This window comes from Salvelinus alpinus, chromosome 17 (genome assembly GCF_045679555.1).
Source record: "Salvelinus alpinus chromosome 17, SLU_Salpinus.1, whole genome shotgun sequence".
NCBI classification, from domain to species: domain Eukaryota; kingdom Metazoa; phylum Chordata; class Actinopteri; order Salmoniformes; family Salmonidae; genus Salvelinus; species Salvelinus alpinus.
The window spans coordinates 7,096,096-7,118,321 of NC_092102.1; the positions used below are offsets into that span (position 1 = coordinate 7,096,096).

Sequence of the window (22,226 nt, forward strand, 5' to 3'; positions counted from 1 at the left end):
GTGGACTTTATATGGTGGTTGGCAACCAACTTTATGGTGCATTAACACCACCAACTGGACTGGAATGTGAACCTCAGTTCATCTTTCAATCACCCACTTGGGTATAGGCTCCTAAAAACCAATGAGGAGATGGGAGAGGCAGGACTTGCACTGCTTCAAGCGTCACAAATAGAACCAAGTTCTATTTTAGCGCCTGGCTACGCAGATGCTCGAGACCAGTGTGGGTGCAATTATTAAATAACATACATGTATGTGTACATTTATTTTGAAATGCTCGCGCATTCGACGCCAGCGGTGTGGTCAGCATGTTAGACATGGGTTAACTGCATCCATTATTTAGTCTTTCCCTAGACAATATAGAATACACTTGTATGAGTTACGAACTAACTTGCAAATCCAATTTGTAGGCTAACGTTAGCTAGCTAGCCTGCCTCACGACGCTAGGTTTAAAAAATGACAACATTACATAACCAGCAGTATCTAGACAATACACTCGTATGAGCTACGACCTAACTAAATTGTAGAGGTAGCTAGCTAGTTAACTACGCTAACATTATCTAGTCTGCTTCGCTAGCTAACATTTGCAAGGCTCCCTCGCTAGCTAACAATAGCTAGCCTGCCTCACTTTATCAAGAGATGGCTACCTAGCTACATAATCAGTAATAATCTAACGTTGTTAGCTAAATTATACCAGAGAGGCCATTATATTCCAGTATCTCTGGTTATACTCACCACCACCGGTCGTTGCACACCAAGCTAGCATTACTGGTGCAGACAGTTGGGGACAGACGACCTCCAAGCATCTATTCCCGACTGCATACTAGGGTCCTTCGGCAGGGCATGCTAACCATAGAACTTTGGCTGTGGAGGTATGGTCAATCCGTATAGGCCCCGTGATCCTTTGAACGCGTTGGGGGCGATGAAGCCCCATTCAATGACGGGAAGCAAAGTGGGCGAAGGAGCGGTATGCACGTGGATCTTGGCAAAAGGGTGCATGATTTGTTGACATAATTGTAATCCAAACCCAACCTTCATTTATTCGTGGTCACGCACTGAGGTTTCAAACTCTGTTTGAGACGATACTGACTTTATGACAAAAATGTACCTATTTACACTTTGTTGTCAATTTTGACACTGTAACACATTGGGAGGGATGTTAGACCATTCCTCCATACAGAATCCTTCCAGATCCTTGACATCCTTCATCTGCGTTTATGGACGGCCATCTTCAATTCAAACCACAGGTTTTCAATGAGACTGAGTGGCCAATTAACCCTTTCTTTGTGGATTTTGCTGTGCGCTTGGGGCTATTGTTTTGCTGGAACATCCACTTGTGGCCACATTTCAGCTTCCTGGCAGAGGCAACCAGGTCTTTGTTTAAAATACCCTGGTACTGGGCAAAGTTCATGATGCCGTTGACCTTAACAAGGGCCCTAGGACCAGTGGAAGCAAAACAGCCCCATAACATCAAAGATCCCCCACCGTATTTTACAGTAGGTATGGGGTTATTTTCTGCTCATGCATTCTCATTCTCATTTCTACGCCAAACCCACCTCTGGTGTGCGTGGTCAAAGAGCTCTATTTTCATGTCATCCCAAAAATGTCAACGACTAGAGTTTGCTAAATGGCATTGGCACTTGGGTTGCAACCTGTACTTTGGGCAAAGGACATGAAAATATGTCTCTTTGGCCACACACACCAGTGGTGGGTTTAGCGTCAATAAAAATGTATGAGCAAAAAATAACCCCATACCTACTGTAAAATATACACTGCTCAAAAAAAATAAAGGGAACACTTAAACAACACAATGTAACTCCAAGTCAATCACACTTCTGTGAAATTAAACTGTCCACTTAGGAAGCAACACTGATTGACAATAAATTTCACATGCTGTTGTGCAAATGGAATAGACAAAAGGTGGAAATTATAGGCAATTAGCAAGACACCGCCAATAAAGGAGTGGTTCTGCAGGTGGTGACCATTTGTGGCCTGCTGGAGGTCATTTTGCAGGGCTCTGGCAGTGCTCCTCCTTGCACAAAGGCAGAGGTAGCGGTCCTGCTGCTGGGTTGTTGCCCTCCTACGGCCTCCTCCACATCTCCTGATGTACTGGCCTGTCTCCTGGTAGTGCCTCCATGCTCTGGACACTACGCTGACAGACACAGCAAACCTTCTTCCCACAGCTCGCATTGATGTGCCATCCTGGATGAGCTGCACTACCTGAGCCACTTGTGTGGGTTGTAGACTCCGTCTCATGCTACCACTAGAGTGAAAGGACCGCCAGCATTCAAAAGTGACCAAAACATCAGCCAGGAAGCATAGGAACTGAGAAGTGGTCTGTGGTCACCACCTGCAGAACCACTCCTTTATTGGGGGTGTCTTGCTAATTGCCTATAATTTCCACCTTTTGTCTATTCCATTTGCACAACAGCATGTGAAATTTATTGTCAATCAGTGTTGCTTCCTAAGTGGACAGTTTGATTTCACAGAAGTGTGATTGACTTGGAGTTACATTGTGTTGTTTAAGTGTTCCCTTTATTTTTTTGAGCAGTGTAGTTGTGGATCTTTGATGTTATGGGGCAATTTTGCTTTCACTGGTCTTGAAGCCCTCATGAACTTCACCCAATATCAGGACATTTTTGCCAAAAACCTGGTTGCCTCTGCCAGGAAGCTGAAACTTGGCCACAAGTGGATCTTCCAGCAAGACAATAACTTCAAGCACACATCAGAATCATCAAATATGTCGTTACTTGGCCACAAAATCCACATTTTGCAGTGGCCATCGCAGTCTCCTGTGGTTTGAATTGAAGAGGGCAGTACATAAGCACAGACAAAGGATATCAAGGGTCTGGAAGGATTATGTATGGAGGAATGATCCCTCCCAATGTGTTCTCCAACTCATAAAACAGTTTAGAAAAAGGCTCAGTGCCGTTATCCTCGCAAGGTGAGGTATTGAAAGGTATTGAAAACAGGAGTGTCAATAATTTTGACCCCTTCATTTTTTAGCATACAATACATACTGAACAAAAATATAAATGCAACATCCCACAATTTCAATGATTTTACTGAGTTTCAGTTAATATAAGGAAACCAGTCAATTGAAATAAATTCCTTAAGCTAATGGATTAATCTATTAATTTCACATGACTGGGCAGAGGCGCAGCCATGGGTGGACCTGTTAGGGCATAGACCCACCCCCTTGGGAAACCGGCCCACGGACTGGGAAGCCAGACCAGCCAATCAGAATTTGTTTTTCCTCACAAAAGGGCTTTATTACAGACAGAAATACTCCTCAGTAAGCCCAACTACCCCCTTTTTCTCCCCAATTTAGTAATTATGATCTTGTCTCATCGCTGCAACTCCCCAACGAGCTCGGGAGAGGCGAAGGTCGAGTCATGTGTCCTCCGAAACAAACAACGCTTCTTAACACCCGCCTGCTTAACCTGGAAACCAGCTGCACCAATGTGTCGCAGGAAACACTGCTCAACGGATGACCGTAGTCAGCCTGCAAGTGCCCGGCTCACCACAAGGAGTCGCTAGAGCGCAATGAGCCAAGTAAAGCCCCACCGGCACAGAATTTGTGAGAATTAAGCTTTTTGTGCGTATGGAACGTTTCTGGGATCTTTTATTTAAGCTCATGAAACATGGGACCAACACTTTACATGTTGTGTTCATATTTTTGTTCAGTTTATCTCAGTATATGCATTATTCATTTTATACAGTCATTTTTGCTCATCTTTATTGAGTTTGTCAATAGTTTCGGACCCTGCTGTATATTGTGTATATATAGCCTGCATATTGAATATAGGTTCTAACATGAGTTTCAACTTCAGTTGCTTATCTACATACAGTGTCTGGTGAGGACTCTGGTCTCCTTGGGGCTGAAATACCTGTATATTGGGTCCATGAAGAAGGGCGAGGGCTTGGTGTAATGCAGGGAGGGCTGCTGCTGGGGTGGCTGGGCCAGGGGCTGCTGGTGCTGTGACAGCAGGGGCTGGTGGAGGGGGTGGCCCTGGGGGTGCTGGGTGTGTTGGTGCGGGTGGCTGCCGGGGTGCTCCTCCTTGCGTTGGTTCTTGTGGCTGGACGGCTGCTCAGGGGCCAGCACCCCGTTGTGCACATCCCGTCTGTGGCTGCCGATGCTGAGGTCCAGTGGCTGCTCCTCATCCCCCGGGAGAATGAGGGGGGTGTTGCTGCTACCGCTGGATGGGGTCGACTTAGCGGGGGCCGGCAGTTTCGACTTGGCCTTCTTTGGCTTGGTGGTGAGGTCGAAGGGCGATGGCTCTCCAGTGCGAGGGGCAGCCATCTTGTTGGGTGGCGGATGTTGCGCACGAGGCGACTTGGGCTCAGCCTTGAAGAACATGCCGGGGTTGAGGGCACCGGCCTGCTTGTTGAAGGGGTAGAGGGAGTGAGGGAAGTTGGGTAGGAACTTGAAAGGGAACATGGAATGGCAGGGCAGTGAGCCTATATTCTTCTCTTGCAGGCCCATGAGCGCAGGGCCAAAGTACTTCTCGGCGATGGAAGCGATGGCTTTGATGGAGTCGGTGGCAGCGGTGGCCCCTGTGGGGGGCAGCGCCTGCTCGTCCGGATGCGGAAAGAAGGAGTGCTGGGAGGCGACCGAGAGGAAGGAGGGCTGCTCGCAAGCCAGGTTGACTGAGCTGGACACCGCCGACACTGAGCCGCTGCTCACGTTGTCCGGCCGCCCGTCCTGACCCACCCTATCTGTCCCCACCACCCCTCTAACACCTGCCTCCTTCCTTCTCTTTGTGCTCCTGATCCGCTCCCGTTGTTCCCGCTCACTCTCAGTGTCGCTGTCTAACTCTGAACACGAAGCGGTGCCGGTGGTGGTGTCCAGATCGGTGCCGCTGGTGGTGTTGACTTCCTCCAGGTCGCTGCCGTCCGACACCTCCGACATCTTGGCTTTGGCCTTGACTTCTCTGTACGCCAGCTCCAGCCTCTCTTTGTCCTCCCTCTCCTGACTGCTGAGGAGACTATTTCCTCCGTTGTTGTTGTTGATGGAGCTGATCAGAGACAGTGGAGTCCCGTCCAGGGGGCTGTGAGGCAGCTTGCCCTCCTGGCTCCCACCGTTGTTACTGTTCTTGCCCAGGGGGCTCTTCAGAAATGGGCTGGGGGGCAGTAAGTGCGGTCGGGGGTAGAACGAGGGGACGAAGAGACCCGGGAAGCCATGGGAGAGCGAGGGAAAACCATGCGGCCCGGGGGAGAAGGATAGGCTGGCGTGAAGATGGGGCCGGGAGGGGAAGTAGTCAGGGAAGGCCAGACCTGAGTGGTTGAGTCCCGGTTGGTGGTGGTGGGGATGGGACCTGGACTTGGCCAGGATGGGGCTGCTCATGGGGATGCCGGGAGCAAACAGGCCCCCGGCAGGGCCGTAATGGTTCTTGCCCTCACAAAAGCGCCGGTGCTTGTTGAGGGAGGAAGTAGTGCTGAACATCTGGCCACAGTCTTTGCACTTGACCTGGGTGCGGCAGTCGGCGTGCATGCGCTTGTGGCGGCACAGGTTGGAGAACTGCGTGTAGGACTTGTGGCACACCTCGCCTGGGGAGACACACAGCCCACACGGGCCTGGTTAAGCCCATTTAAACACTGTCACTAACTCAGAGTACCAAGTCAACAGTTAACACAGATACAACACACGGCTACTTAGAAATAATATATACTGTGTACACAAGATCACCTTCCTAATATTGAGCTGCACCCCCCTGTGTGCTTAGTGTGCAAAGAGAGCATCGTTGTCTTGACAGAGTACACACTTTCCAAAGATTAGGAGTCATGCTCAAAAGATGTTTGTACTGTTTGGGTCAACCAATGTATGTGAACAGACATTTTCACTGATGACATATAACAAGTCAAGGCACAGATAATCTCTTACTGACTCTCACCTCTCAGCAATCCTGCACATAGCGACGTCAGAAACTACACTTGACCTCACTGCTCTAGTCAAAGCCCACCAGAGACTTCACTCCTCACACTGATTGAGTAGTTTAAATGTAATGTTGAGCTCTCCCTCTTTCTTGTGCTTTTGTGCATATCCGTTAACAAGAGCTTTGTCCGTGGTGCCGAATGCACGGCGTACTTGTCCCTCCGTGTAGTTCATTGCATGTTTAATAATGAAAATACCTACCAAAAGGAGAACATGGATGTGGTTTATTTCTCTGCATGTTAAAACAGTAAAATAAGTAGCATATCTGGATGTGATTTACAGTAGATATATCTGTCAACACAGTCATACACATGATGTATAATCCTGTAATATGATTATGGACCACGATGGCAAACATATATTCTAATGTGGCCCTCATTGGAAAAGAATTGCCCAGGCCTGGTCTACGTCATGGAAATAGCAGGTGTTCTTAATGTTTGGACACTCACTATACATGTACATACATTGGGCCTTTTGCTCTAAAGGCTGTATCTATACAAATCTCAAATCATGCATCACTATGACTGGCAACATACGTACCATATCTCCACAGTGGGCAACCTACTGTTAAGCTGGTCATTTTCACAATATATTCTATAAAGTGTTGCTTGAATACAGACTGTACATATACATGTATATAAGCATATACACACATATGTGCACATGGGTACAAACAGAAAAGCAAAGCAGAAAGTTAAGAGAGAGAGAAGACAAGGTAAGGTATCATGGCTTCCAGCATCCTTTAACGGGGAGCTGGAGCAGAAACTGTTGATCCACGTTTATATCAAATCTGCCCGTGCCGACGGAAACCCATTTTACCCCCCTTAGAAGGAAAAACACACACACATACACACACACACACACACACACACACACACACACACACACACACACACACACACACACACACACACACACACACACACACACACACACACACACACACACACACACACACACACACACGGGGAAAAAATAAATAAAGTGCTACTTTGTGTTTCTTTTTTTAAGTCCCACTAAAGATGCTCAACAAATCAGTAACATATCAGTTGCAGAGGGACCATAGACTGGGAAAGAGGGCCCACTTCCTATCTTTGTCAATGCAAGTACACCTTCTATCCAACTTAATGAGCTGGACTATCAAAATAAAGTGTTACCCATACAACAAAAAGAGGAGGAGAGGCAATTAGGGGGGAATGGAGGAGGATAACAAAAACAAGAGAAAAGGTGGGGAAAACACATAACAAAATGAAACACATAACAAAAAAAAGAAGGGATGGGGTCACAGAATTGCCTCTGACCTATGGGATTGTGTCTGCTACTGTCGCTGGCCCTGCCTGGGGTTGGAGAGAGATGGAGGGAGGAGGATGAGGAGGAGGCCTTTAGACACAGGGAGGTAGAACTAGACGTGGTTTGGCTAGGCCATATCGACTTGGGTTGCAGAGACTCAGACTTACAGATGAAGGGCTTGACACTACTGTGAATGTGCTTGTGTTGCTTGAGGCCCGAGGAGGTGGCGAAGGTCTTTCCACACTCGGGGCAGGTGTGAGTGCGCGCCCCTATGTGCTGCGAGCGGATGTGGCGCTGCAGGTTGCTGGGGTCCGTGAACACCTGTGAGTAGGGCGGTGGCAGGAACATTTCCATTGACACACACACACAGATAAAAACCAGTTATAGTCAGCGATGGCAGTCATCCGATCACTGTGTGTTGACACTTTAAGAATATATATACTACTGAGTAAAAAATCTTATACTGCATCTATGACAGCTTTCCATGAAGGCCTTTGTGATGGTGGTTACATTCACCAACAACTAACTTTATGGCCAGTAGTGCTGAGCGATTAACCAACATTTTATTTTTGGGGGTTACAAATTGACCAAAGTCAGTTCAATTACTTGAATTCCAGTTAAGTTTGTTTTCTTGTCTATAGAGAAATCAAATAATTCACGAGAGAAATCAAGTCAAGAACTTTATGTGGGATGCTGGGCTGATGGGAGTTGTAGTTTTCATTAAGCCAAATATTGAACGTAGTTCAGCGCAGAAACATGGTAATTAACTACAATGACCATAATTCATTGCACCTATTATTTCTGGCTCAGACAAGAGGCGGGTCAGAGAGGAAGAGGTGAAGTGAGAGGATTCACTCTTGCCAAAAGCTGTGCAAAATAAGCCCAATATGTTTCTATGGGCTTATTTTGGACGTAAGCCTCCTCCCAGCCTTTGGGACAACGACTCCTATTCTTAGGGCGAAGACATCAGCATCTCGCCATTTTATACAGATCTCTGGACGGATACACTTTTACGCCATCAACATTAAATTAGATACACACAGACTGTATTAAACACGAGAGAGGAATGTACACAACATAATGATGAGAGGGACAGAGACAGTTCGCGAAAGTATGCCTTATCTACACTGAACAAAAATATAAACGCAACATGTAAAGTGTTGGTCCCATGTTTCATGAGCTGAAATAAAAGATACCAGAAATGTTCCATATGCACAAAAAGCTTATTTCGTAAAATTTTTGTGCACAAATTTGTTTACATCCCTGTTAATGAGCATTTCTCCTTTGCCAAGGTAATCCATCCACCTGACAGGTGTGGCATATCAAGAAGCCACTCTAAAATGTGTAGTTTTGTCACAAAATACAATGTCACAGATGTCTCAAGTTTTTAGGGAGCATGCACTTGGCAGGCTGACTGCAAGAATGTCCACCAGAGCTGTTGCCAGAGAATTGAATGTGTATTTCTCTACCATAAGCCGCCTCCAACATCATTTTGGGTAATTTGGCAGTAAGTTACACGTGCTCTGCGGTTGAACAATGCCAGCCCAGGATCTCCACATCTGGATTCTTCACCTTTGGGATCGTCTGAGACCAGCCACTCGGACAACTGATGAAACTGTGGATTTGCACAATTTCTTCACAAACTGTCAGAAACCGTCTCAGGGAAGCTCATCTGTGTGGTCGCTGTCCTCACCAGAGTCTTGACCTGTTCAGCATCTTAACCGATTTCAGTGAGCAAATGTTGACCTTCGATGACCACTGGCACGCTGAAAAACTGTCCTCTTCATGGATGAACCCCGGTTTCAACTGTACCGGGCAGATGCCATCATGTGGGCGAGCAGTTTGCTGATGTCAACATTGTGAACAGAGTGCCCCATGGTGGCGGTGGGGTTATGGTATGGGCAGGCATTAGCTACGGACAACGAACATAATTGCATTTTATCGATAGCAATTTGAATGCACAGAGATACCGTGATGAGATCCTGAGGCCCATTGTCGTGCCAGTCATCCACCACCATCACCTCATGTTTCAGCATGATAATGCACAGTCCCATGTTGCAAGGATCTGCACTCAATTCCTGGAAGCAGAAAATGTCCCAGTTCATCCATGGCCTTTATACTCACCAGACATGTCACCCATTGAGCATGTTTGGGATGCTCTGAATGGATGTTTACGACAGCATGTTCCAGTTCCCGCCAATATCCAGCAACTTCACACAGCCATTGAAGAGGAGTGGGACAACATTCCACAGACCACAATCAACAGCCTGATCAACTCTATGTGAAGGAGATGTGTCGCACTGCATGAGGAAAATGGTGGTCACATCAGATACTGACTGGTTTACTGATCCACACCCCTACCTTTTTTTACGGTATCTGTGACCAACAGATGCATACCTGTATTCTCATTCATGTGAAATCCATAGATTAGGGCCTAATTTATTTATTTCAGTTGACTGATTTCCTTGTATGAACTGTAACTCAGTAAAATCTTTGAAACTGTTTCATGTTACGTTTATATTTTTGTTCAGTGCACTTTGAAGAACAAGACATATCCCCCCCCCCAGATTCTGAAATTGCATTCCCCCCCAGTTTTATCACTGGAATGTGATACAAAATGAGGCAACAGTGTGCTTTAAGACCATGCGGACGCCTCTGAGCGGTTGGGTAGGTGTGTTTATCCGAATGGATCAAATCAAATAAAGAAATAACCCCCACTTCTAAAACCAATGTTGCGCCCCTGCCTGTAAACACAAATGATTTCTAATTTCAGCATGTCGTGTTTATGCTCTGAGTTTTACGTAAATCGATTAGATGTATTCCCTCGCTAGCCTGCCTGTTAAGTTCTGTTTTGCAGGTAGCTTCTCTCTACGTGTGATTTCACTTCACACTTAAGTTATCTTACATGTTATTTAGATACTAATCCTGTTGAGAACAATATCCAAGCAGGATGCGTACGCTTTCTATGTACAGTGATGGTCAGGTATTGTTCGCTATGCGACTACGAAACATCGGTTAGACTCTGTTGTGCATTTTACATTGCCTTTTAGTCTGAGCTGCTATATAATTACATTTTTCTGTATTGTTACAGTTTTACACCGTTTCAACTATAGAACTGGAGGTTTATGGAAAGCCTATCCCTGACTCTGGTTCAGTTCTTGATTGGAGTTTGGCTGCCTGTCAAGTTATGGTTCCATACACATAAAAGAGGGCAGTACAGGGAGAACATAGATAACTGACTGGCTGACTGCTACAGCCTGAACAGAGATGAGATGATAACTTTAAGGAATGAAAATTAATGAAGTCATCAAATAGAAACTGAGTAATATACACAACTGAAATATTTTATTATTTCATAGTAATTTTACATTTTTCTATTGATGTCTACCCAATGTGGACCTGACAGGTGCAATCGAATATTTTAAATGTTTTGGCTATTGAATGTTCACTATTTTTGGCCTTGGAATTTCCCTTAAAAAGCTCTAAAATCATTCTAATGTCATTATTTTATAATGCATTTTCATGTTTAAAAAAAAAAGTTAAACCGAAATCTGGGATAATGTTTTTATAATCAAACCGGAACCAAACTGACCTCAAAAAGCACTAATCAATCAGCACTAAATGCCAGACAACCAGTTAGCTGAAAAAAACTGCAAGTAACGACATTTTCAAGTCATAGCATGATCTGACATGATTAAGTCGGTACTAAATTGCATTTGTGGTTGCGTTACACTAACTTAATCACAAAATTGCACGGTTAAAATCCTATGTTCTACGTACATACACAATGAATTTTCTCCCCAGTCAATTTACTACTGTGGCTAGTATCAGCATTCACCAAGGTAGTGAAAGAAGCCTGTGTTTCTGCGCACAACTTACATGCCGGGTGTGCTGTACCTTATCGCAGTTTTCACACTCAAAGTGCTTGCCGCTGTCGTGGGACATCTGGTGGCGGATGAGGTTGGACTTCCAGTTGAAGGCCTTGGGACACTGGTCACACTTGTACTCTCGCTCCTCTGTGTGCACAATCATGTGTTGGCCCAGACTGGACAGGGAGTTCAGACACACAGTCATTTAGGATGATGATACTCGTCAAATCATTAGTGTAGAGGCAATGGTACTACTGTGTGTGTCCGTGCGTGCATGTGTATGTGTTTGCATGTGCATGCTTGTGTGTGTGTGTGTGTGCGCGCTGCACCTGTACTCGTCGGGGAAGATCTTCTCGCAGTCCTTGCACTCGTGGACAGACTCGTGGTTGCTGTCGTCACAGTCCTGCTTGAAGTCCTCGTTGCTGAGAGTGTCGAACAAGGACCCGGCGCTGGAACAAAAGCACTTCTGGTGCCGCTGCAGCTCCAGGGCCGAGGTGAACAGCTCGTCACAGTCCTCGCAGCGGTACATCTGTTCGTCTGTGAAATGATACAGTATGACTATTCATTTTTTGGGAAACATGTCTTATGCAAAAACAGACAACGCACACTTGTGAGTAGCCTGTAGGTTAGATAAGCTCCCTCTGCACACACACACACACACACACACACACACACACACACACACACACACACACACACACAGTAAGGGTAAAAGGCTGAGCAGGATAACTACGTAGCTCCCCAGCCAACATCCATCTGGGATCCCAAACTGAACACACAATCATAAACAGGAATGAGCGACCAGAAATGTCTAGCATTCAAACTCTAAAAAAGATATACCTCTCACTCTCCTGTCCAAGCTAATCAAGTGCATGTTCAAATGCTTAAACAACCACTCTCCCATTAGCATTGACCTAAAACACAAACACATCTATGATCAGTAAAATGTAGCCTGGGCTAGTCAGCTTTACATCTTAATTAACACATAGCTAAGTACTTTTTAGTCCAGTGGTGGCGGCTGTTCAGTGGCTTTAGGCTGTAGCACGCAAAGGAAGCAAAAGGCTAAACATTTGTCATTATTTTCCAGGTTGATAGCCTTTGAAATACTTTCCCCAACCAAGGTCAGACCAATGGAACTGTGAGGCAGGCGATTTCAATGGCGGCTTTCTGACCTGGCCGCCAAGTTCAACAACTCAGGCCAAGTTGAAGAGAGGGGGAGGGAATGGAGGAGTATAGGGTGGACGTTGTCCAAGAAGAATGAGCCATGCTTGTTTAGGCTAGGTTGCAGGGACAACTCTACAGAGTGACAAAGCCAGGCATGGACCCCCCAGATAGAATGTGTGCCCCCCCCTAGCTTGGTTTTCTCATGAACATAACAAATGGTATATGAATTGCCCTGCCCGGTTTTTCCAATGTAGAGCTGCCGGGCCTGCCAGTTGCGCAGATCAGGACAGAGCCTACAGTGACTTCAGAAAGTATTCATACCCCTTGACTTATTCTACATGTTGTTGTGTTTCAGCCTGAATTCAAATTGGATTAAAAAATAAATAATTCTCAACCACCTACACACAATACCTCATATTGACAAAGTGAAAACATGTTTTTAGAAATTGTAGCAAATTATTGAAAAGAAATGCAGATCCCTGATTCAATGTTTGAATCGGCTTTGGCAGCGATTATAGCTGTGATTCTTTCTGGGTAAGCTTTGCACACCTGGATTGTAAAATATTTGCACATTATTCTTTAAAAAAACTTTAAGCTCTGTCAAGTTGGTTGTTGATCATTGCTAGACAGCCATGTTCAAGTCTTGCCATGGATTTTCAATTCAATTTAAATCAAAACTGTAACTAGGCCACGTCTTGGTAAGAAACTATATTGTATATTTGTCCTTGTGCTTTACGTTATTGTCCTGCTGAAAGGTGAATTTGTCTCTCGTGTCTGATGGAATGCAGACTGAACCAGGTTTCCTCTAGGATTTTGCCTGCGCTTAGCTCTATTCTGTTTGTTTTTATTTAAAAAAAAACTCACTAGTCCTTGTCGATGACAGCCATACCCATAACATGATGCAGCAACCACCATGCTTGAAAATATGAAGAGTGGTACTCAGTGATGTGTTGTTAGATTTTTCCCAAACATAAACATTTGTATTCAGAACATAAAGTTAATATCTTTGCCACATTGTTTTCAGTTTTACTTTAGTGACTAATTGCAAACAAATGCATGTTTTGGAATATTTATATTCTGTACAGGCTTCCTTATTTTCACTCTGTCATTTAGGTTTGAATTGTGAAGTAACTACAGTGTTGTTGATCGATCATCAGTTCTCTCTTATTACAGCAATTCAACTCTATAGCTGTTTTAAAATCACTGATGGCCTCATAGTAAAATCGCTGAGCTATTTCCTTCCTCTCCGGCAACTGAGTTAGGAAGGACACCTGCATCTTTGCAGTGACTTGGTGTATTGATACACCATCCAATGTGTAATTCATATCTTCACCATGCTCATAGGGATATTCAGTGTCTGTTTAAAAAAAAAATTACCCATCATTTGCAAGGCATTTGAAAACCTCCCTGGTCTTTGTGGTTGAATTTATGTTTGAAATTCACTGCTCGAGTGAGGGACCATACATATAATTGTATGTGTGGGTTACAGAGATTAGTTATTCATTCAACAACCATGTTAAACACTGTTATTGCACACAGTTAGTCCATGCAACTTATTATGTGACTTGTTAATTAAGCACATTTTTACTCCTGAACTTATTTAGTCTTGCCATAACAAAGGGGTTCAATACTTATTGACTTATTAAAGACAGTTCAGCTTTTCATTTGAAATGAATATATAAAAATGTCGAAAAAACATAATTCCACTTTGACATTATGGGGTATTGTGTGTAACCCAGTGACAAAAAAATATTTTAAATTCAGGCTGTAACACAACAAAATGTGGAAAAATTCAGAGTGTGAATACTTTCTGAAAGCGCTGTATCTGAGAAGAGCAGAAAACAATGAAGCATCATGGCCCAATAAATGACATGATACGAAACAGGCCTATAGATTAAGAGAAAACAGTATAGAAATCTACCAAAAAACAATTAGTAGCCAAAAATTGTGTCACTCCTGGACAACTTTTTAGCTTTAACATTCTCCTACATTTGTCCGTTTGGAACACATGGTAAACTCTTTTACAAATTATCCTTATTGGCTAATCTAAACAAACATAATAGGACATTTAAAAAAAATGCTATTAATAGATATAGAGCTTTGCCTCATGTGATGGGTTTAGGGACAATGAAATTGGAAGCGCATTTGACAGTATCATTTCATTGCACTGACTGACGGTAGCCATCTGTCCATGATCCCGAATAGATGGTTACGGTATGTGGTATATGAATGAGCGCATCGAGGGCTGCCAGTCTTCATGGGGCTTTTCTTCAACATCGCGTGCTTTCTTGCGCGCGAAATGACAGTTGTGTATATGGCTGCATTTCAGATAGGCCTAAAAAAAACATGTTGTATATAGCAGTAGTATGACCAATACCGTGTGTAGCCTACTAAAAGAAGTAAGCAAACGTTCACTCTGTTTATCATTACATTTGCATTACTGTACAAGTGATGTCAATACTACGTAAACAGCACACAGCCCCCTCTTCTCCCCCTCCCTGCTCTCTTGCTATAGCGTGTGCATGTGCGTTTGTAACTCTGCCACACAGAAAATAGTGCGTACCCGGAGAATAGGCGGCTTGGTTACACTCATTGAATAGTGTTACACATTCGACAGCAATATGTATCCTACCGTTCCTATTGTTGGAGTTTAAGCTATGAAGCCTGGACGAATCTTTGATAGCCTAGTGTCGAGCTGATCTGTGCGTGATAGTATGCACAAATGATGTGTAGACCTACCGCAGCTACGGCTGCATTTCAAATACACTTGTAGGCCTATGTCGTAGTGGGGCGCATATCTTTCTTGTATTATTAGGCTTCTATAAAACGACGGTTGTTGATGTGTCCGGCTTCGTTTCAGATCCATTTTTGTACATTTGAACAGCAGTAGGACCAATCGACCTTGTTTTATTAGGGCTCTAAAGCAATACTACCCCCCCCCCCCCCCCCCCCCCCCCGTGGATTTAAAGTGCCCCTTCTCAGACATGTCATCCTGGAGCCGGGCCTGCTACGTTGGCACCCACCCTGTCCCAGCTCTGCCATGACCTGACTTGACCTAACTTTCAACTCAAGTTGATTCAAAATGACTTCGAGTGTATGGCTCACCTCGTTCATACTGTATGCCATTTATTCAGCTGGCAATAACCAGATGCATTAAAAGGGGAGAAGTGTAGCAACAGCACTTTGACTAAACATGGATTTGAACAAATGACCGTCTTGGTCTCAATTGTCCATTACTTCCACCTCAAAGGCTATACATGCATAGCTGCCACCATAGCCATATAACTCATTTACTGTGTGTGAACTGTACCATCCCAAGCTTAAAAACTCCTCACCGCCCAGCTATTTGGATGTGTCACTTTTGAAGGCTGCGACATCTTTTCAGTAAAAGCCGTGTGACGCGCTTTTGAGGCTTTATTAGCCTACTTGTTTTATCACACCGACTACGAGGCTTTGTCAAATCAAAAAAACACTTCAAGGAGGAATTGAAACTTGAGGACTCGTCAGAGCTGCACCTAGCCATCGATTTCACCGCTGGAAGACATTAGACTCGAGACCTGCAATGCCAGGTGAAGCGTGCACAGTGTTTTGGAGCGCAGCGCGCAAAGAATCATTTTGTCGCCATTATCTATTTAATTAATCGACCAGTAACACTCAGGAGTAGAGCGAGCAGGAATCGGGAAGAGGGTGTGTGAAAGCGCTCATAAACGGGAGACTAATAGCTCTTTGAGAGGTAGGGGAACACAGTTATGTGCAGTTTAGTGACTAATCTGCGAGCATGGGTGAGGTCTCGGAGCCTCCTCAAGCCCCACCCCAAGTCCCAGCTCCGATAAGCCAGCCGAGGAGAGCCGTGCAGCACCAAGCTCTTCCTCTACTTTCCCCCTCTTTTCTCTTTTCTCTTGCGCACCCACGCACACGCACACACACAGTCTACCTTTCCCTTTGACACTAATTCACAAAAAAAGTGTCAATGTTGTTTCTGTTTGTCTCTTTCTTCTAAAAACACTCTAGCGCACGTCTATTTCTTACCCTTTCATCCTCTCTCCCGTTCTTTGGCAAAAAGATCTGAGGGAGGCTCAAATTGCAGCTATGAAATATCATAATATCAGGAGTGCTGAGGAGTATTTTTTTGTGGGGGAAAACTCATTCTGATTGGCTGGGCCTGGCTCCACAGTGGGTTGGCCCCAAGTGGGTGGACCTACGCCCTTCCAGGCCCACCCATGGCTGCGCCCTTGCGCAATCCATAGATTAGGGCCTAATTCATTAATGACATTTATTTCCTGATATGAACTGTAACTCAGTAAAATCTTTGAACTTGTTGCATGTTGCGTTGATATTTTGGTATAATATCCTATATCCCTTCTAATGCAAGGTGAGGTAAGTAGGCCATGGTCGAAGTTAAATCCTACATCAAATCCTTCACAATAACATACTAGCTGTCTAATCCTTCCCAACAAACATAATTTATACTTCAAGAAGTATACCATGACATCATGTTCCTTGCATCGGGTCTTCATAGAGAAAGCCTATAATGTTTTCTACATCCCTAAATGTTCGAGGTTATTGACCGCTATTTTTTTAAGTGATAGCGGACCCACTATTCTCAAGTATTTCGCTGCACCCGCAATAACATCTGCTAAACACGTGTATGTGACAAATAAAATTTGATTTTGATTTACAATTGTTCGAGGATGGATGAGAACTGAGTTCGTCATTGATCGGGTGTTGGCTTAGGCTATGTATTGTCTGATTGAACGTAGACATTAGATCTTTAGGCCAAATATTCTTCCCCAAAATAAGCTTTTTATAGATGTCAATTTTGAAAAAGATCCAAAACGTCATTATTTTTGCCCCAAAATCGGTATCTAAATTAATTATTAAAATATCCAAAACGTCATTATTTTTGCCCAAAATCTGTATCTAAAACAGTTATTAAAATATCCAAAACGTCATTATTTTTGCCCCAAATCTGTATCTAAAATAATGATTAAAAGATCCAAAACTTCATTTATTTTTGCCCCAAATCTGTATCTAAAATAATTATTAAAAGATCTAAAACAAAATGTTATTTTGGAGTTTATTTAAATATGCGCTAATGATGGCATTAATCTTACCTTCTAGGTTTGGTGCCATCGATCCCTCGGGGAAAATTCCTTCCTTCATATACACCAATAGCTCTTCCCCCACTTCAATATCCCTAATAGCTTTATAATCAATCTGTAAAATAGAAAAGGGAGGAAGAGAAAGCGGTTAGGGACAGTCTAGTCAACAAAAAGCTATAGTCTGCTTGTCATGAATGAATAAATTAACCTTTATGGGCGTCGATTTATTAGGCTTCGCCTATTATTATTATCTATATTCATCTGTCAATGTCGATGTTGTTATTATTGTTATCATTGGCAAAAATAACAGTAATAAGAAGAACAATTTATAGGCCTATTATAAAAGTAGGTCAACATTGACAACAATCCCCAGGGCCTAATTAGTTGATTTAATATTTAGCATTGCTTGACGTACAAATTCATTTAAGTACGATTTAGGTTTTTAGTCTACTTTACATCCATTGTTCATTATATAAACACGTGATAGTCAATGCATATTATTTATTATTGTTTCTAAAAATCGAAATATTTATGTATAGGCCTATACATTTGTTTTAATTCTAGGAGGCAATAAACATTTTTGATTAGTGACAATAATTAGGCTATCCGATGACGCTTTAATTTTCGCTTTGAAACCTCCACACTCAAACCCATTGTTATTAGAATTCATGCAGACTCCAAGCGCCAAAACATTAGAATATGTTGAATTCAATGAGCCAGTTACAAGCATACTTTGGGGTCAAAACGAAATTATAGTTCAAGTACAAGTCCTGAAGATTGAAATAAAAGGACAACTAAATGAAATGTCACTTCCCGGAATGCATTGTTTTACAGTAGTTGCATGCATATCCGTGCGCATTTCTAATAACACACATTTCTAAAACGTGTAGGCCCCACACTGGGTTTAAATTGAGCGACTGGAACATGTTAGTCGATATGCAATAAATATATTTATTAGCTCACATCAAAAGAGCTTTATACAAACACCAAGCAATGAACAATATACAAATAGGCTACACATTTGAAATTAACCAGCCTCAATGCGTCCTGTGCGGACGCATGGGGGCGCTCAGCACCAATTTACTCATCAACGACACACATATATACGCACATGCACACGCACGCACACACACACGCACACACAGAGCGAGAGACAGAGACAGAGACAGAGACAGACACAGCAGAATAGTTGGCTATGAGAGGTAAAACACACACATTCACACGGGATAGTAAAATTGTAGTAACTTCATCCAATACTTTCATCGGTCCAACGCTATGTTGTGAGCGTTGAGGTGTGGCTTAGAAGCTAGGCCAAAAATTCAAAACCACCTAAAAGAGAAGCCATATTTTTCAAACAAAACACACTTATTATATTTATTATGATCAGTAGTAGTATCTGTTTACGCATAGGCTTTTACGTGACAGACATCTTTATCTCTGACCTTGCTGTTCTCCATTAGGTGGTAGAGTTTGGAAAGTTGAGTCGTGGTTGTCAGAGCTTCCAGTTGTAACAGTAGTATTGTCTGGATGGAGTTGGCAACACAACCCCATAGTATGATTACAGGAGAGAGGCCGGGGCTGGGGCGCCAGGCAGGGCCGGGGAGTGAGAGGAGACAGGTGGCCAGGCAGGCAAGCAGGCTGCGGTGTGTCCTCCCTGGTTGGAGCTGAAGCCGGCACTCTATAGTCTGTGTGAGCGTGTCTTTGATGATGAGGTCACTCCTCCTCCCCTTCTAATCTCAAACCAAAGGGTTGATTAATCTGCCAAAGAGACCCCTCCCCACAGTCCCATCTCTGCTTTCTATTATTGATGTAAATAATGTATCTAAGTCAAATACTTTTAAAAACACACACGCACGGAGCGATAAAAATCCGGTCTAGGTGCGTGAGGCTTGACGTAGTCATAGTTTTAAAGGCTTTCCGAACTACGCATAGCAAACGATGGGGTTTTAGTTCAGCCTTTACACAAGTCGCTGCTACGCCTGTTTTTAACTTGTCATCTTCCCCCACATGCTTTTAACAGTTTGTGCAAGAGTACACATATATGTGCCAAAGACTTAAACAAGGGCATGAAACATTTGGATACGTTCAGAATAATTGGTATCAACCGACTTTGTTGTCATAAATGCAACCTGCTTGCTTGCTACTTTGAGTAAACTATACATGTAGGCTAATTGCAACGTGTGATCCCTATAATTTTTTTCAAGGATTTCAACTTCACATAATTTGATTATGTGCAACTTAAACTCACAGTTGCCCGGGAATAAAATACATAGTGACACGGTTAACTATTAAATACAACAAATGTTTTGGAAACAATAGACTATTTAACAATGACATTTGACATGTTTGCAATACACTATAATAACATGTAGCTTACACTTTTATAGGCCTACCTTGTACTACATGTGTTTACTCAATATGTGTCTTATCCATCTACCAATGTATTCTGTTTTTCTTACATCATTGACAAACTAGACCTAGGCTATATCTCTGCTTTTTACTATCCACAATGTGAGTGAAATAAACACATTGAAGAATAGAGACGTTATCTATTCATGCAAAATAAGATCGTAGTTAATAATGCTTGTAAATATAAATTGTAGGTCTATTTGTTTCTTTTTAACTCAAACATGTATTTTTTTTCTTTTTAAACTCATGTTCAGTAATGTTTTGTAGGAGAACAAAAAGCACAATTTCTTAGTTTCAAACACTGAATGGTAGGTGTTTCGGGTTAACAATTAGGTGAGCATGTTTTTATGGTAACTTACTTGCAGCCAGTTACCTGTAAGTTACTGTAAAAAAAAAGGTAGAATATGTTACTGTAAATTACAAAGAAACTTTGGTTTAACAGTACATGTGTATGCACGTGTGTCTGTGTGTGTGTGTCGTCCTTTAGTAAGGATGAGACTGCACAGATAGAGAGGGGGCAGTACAGGGCTCCCGAGTGGCGCAGTGGTCTAAGACGCTGCATCTCAGTGCAAGACGAGTCACTGCAGTACCTGGTTCAAATCCAGGCTGCATCACATCTGGCTGTGATTGGGAGTCCCATAGAGGGTGCACAGTGTAGTCCAGGTTCCAGGTAGGCCGTCATTGTAAATCATTTGTTTTTAACTGACTTGCCTGGTTAAATAAATACATTACTTTACACACACATCCTAATTATCAACAGAGAGTGTGTGCTTAAACCAGGGTGAAAGGGGAGATCAAACAGCATTGGGGTGTAGGGGGGCCTTGTCCTCTTCAGACACAAAAGACGAGGACCGCATGACAAGATGGTGAAGGTGCTTGACGTCTTCTAACTTCGTCTCAGTGACACTGCGAGCAGTGTAGTCTTCGTTTACTATCCGAGACAGAACACCGCTCTGTGTCCGAGGACAGTGTGACAAGTGTGACAAATGTATTAGGACTGGGATGCTCCCAAACAAGCTGAGGCTCTGTCCCTCTCTCCAACAAACACACACGACGGCTTACCGCCTAACTGGCTTCCTTCATTTGCTTAACCTTCAGGTGAGGAACCTGCATCCTGATTTAGAATGATTTGAGAGAGAGAGAGAGAGAGAGAGAGAGAGAGAGAGAGAGAGAGAGAGAGAGAGAGAGAGAGAGAGAGAGAGTGTGAGCTCTCCGTGGCGTGCAGTCCTGCCAGCTACTTCTGCTCTACACGCCACGTAGAGCTCACACATACTCTACGTACTTGATGCTGTTTTGACAAACGGCTTAAGAGCATCTTGAGAAATGAGGGCTGTGAGGTTCAGAGGTCAATCAATGGGCTCTCTGAATGGCTGGGGTCTAAAGAGGAAGGAAGCCCCCTCCCTATCTGTGCAGCCTCATCCTCACTAAAGGACGACACACACACACACACACACACACGCACGGACACATGCTTGCACGCACATACTCTCACACACTCAAACACACCTGTCATTTCACAATAAATACATGAAACAAAATCACTTTCATTCATTCAAACTTTGGTCAATATTGACGACCATAAAAATATTTTTTCTTGTTCAATGAAAGAAAGTTAATTATTTATACATTTAAATGTATGAAATAATATCAAAATGCAGTACTGCCTTAATTGTTTACATTTGCATGATTATCCATGTATTTTCTGATACACTACAACATTAATAACAAACAAGTAAATGTGTAAGTAAATGATCTGCTGGTGTTTTAAAAGGTTGCTGCCGTATTCGAACGTGCCTGTCGTGCACATATTTCCATCAACTCGTGCATTGTGCATGCTGATCAAAAAAGCGGCGAAGAACTAAGTTAGATAAATTATACATCTCTTTGCATTGTGAGTGTGTGTGGTGTTAGTAAATGAATAAAAAGCTTGTGTCCACAATCCACCAGACAAAACAAGCTTCACAAACAATAGCAACTTAGCACATTAAATTCAAACAACAAAACGACCCATTACATGTGGAGCAGGCCACACCCCCCACAATATAGATATTTGATTTTGTCCGTGTCAAAAAGGCACCCTATTCACTACATAGTGCACTACCTTTGACCAGAGCGCTGTGCACGTAATAGGGAATAGGGTGCATTTTCAGACTGTAGCAGAGGACATTACTGTGAAAATCTAAACAGGACTAGGGCTAGCCCTGGTCCGCTCTGGTCAAGGCTGATAACATATACCCAGCTTCCGAGTTATGTCCTGACCCGTTGCTGTGGCTGTTTGGCAACACCTTTCCCACAACCCAAGGTAAATCTAGAACTGGTAGACGGTTCTGATTGAAGAATCGGGGTTTGCATTGTCGAGTGGTGCCCAGGAAAGAATAACATCAAATTATTAGATTCTACCACCCCCCTCCATATCAAAACCAAACATGGATTCCATGTTGTGTGTCGCTTAGCGTGCTT

The 22,226-nt window shown here is 43.4% G+C and overlaps 1 protein-coding gene across 9 annotated transcripts in view; it reads right to left on the reverse strand.

Annotated features, from left to right (window-relative positions):
• LOC139542047 (histone-lysine N-methyltransferase PRDM16-like) overlaps window positions 1-22,226 on the reverse strand; it is a 339,347-nt gene that overhangs the window by 38,677 nt on the left and 278,444 nt on the right. For 7 of the 9 annotated variants that reach the window (XM_071347038.1, XM_071347033.1, XM_071347035.1 and 4 more), the window contains exons 5-9: window positions 17,370-17,472; window positions 11,421-11,628; window positions 11,102-11,267; window positions 7,390-7,543; window positions 3,888-5,547 (exon numbers count right to left, since the gene is read on the reverse strand). In XM_071347038.1, the coding sequence (XP_071203139.1) occupies window positions 3,888-5,547; window positions 7,390-7,543; window positions 11,102-11,267; window positions 11,421-11,628; window positions 17,370-17,472 (2,291 nt within the window). The remainder of the gene's footprint in view (window positions 1-3,887; window positions 5,548-7,389; window positions 7,544-11,101; window positions 11,268-11,420; window positions 11,629-17,369; window positions 17,473-22,226) is intronic. The other 2 variants (XM_071347040.1, XM_071347034.1) reach the window with 1 other exon arrangement.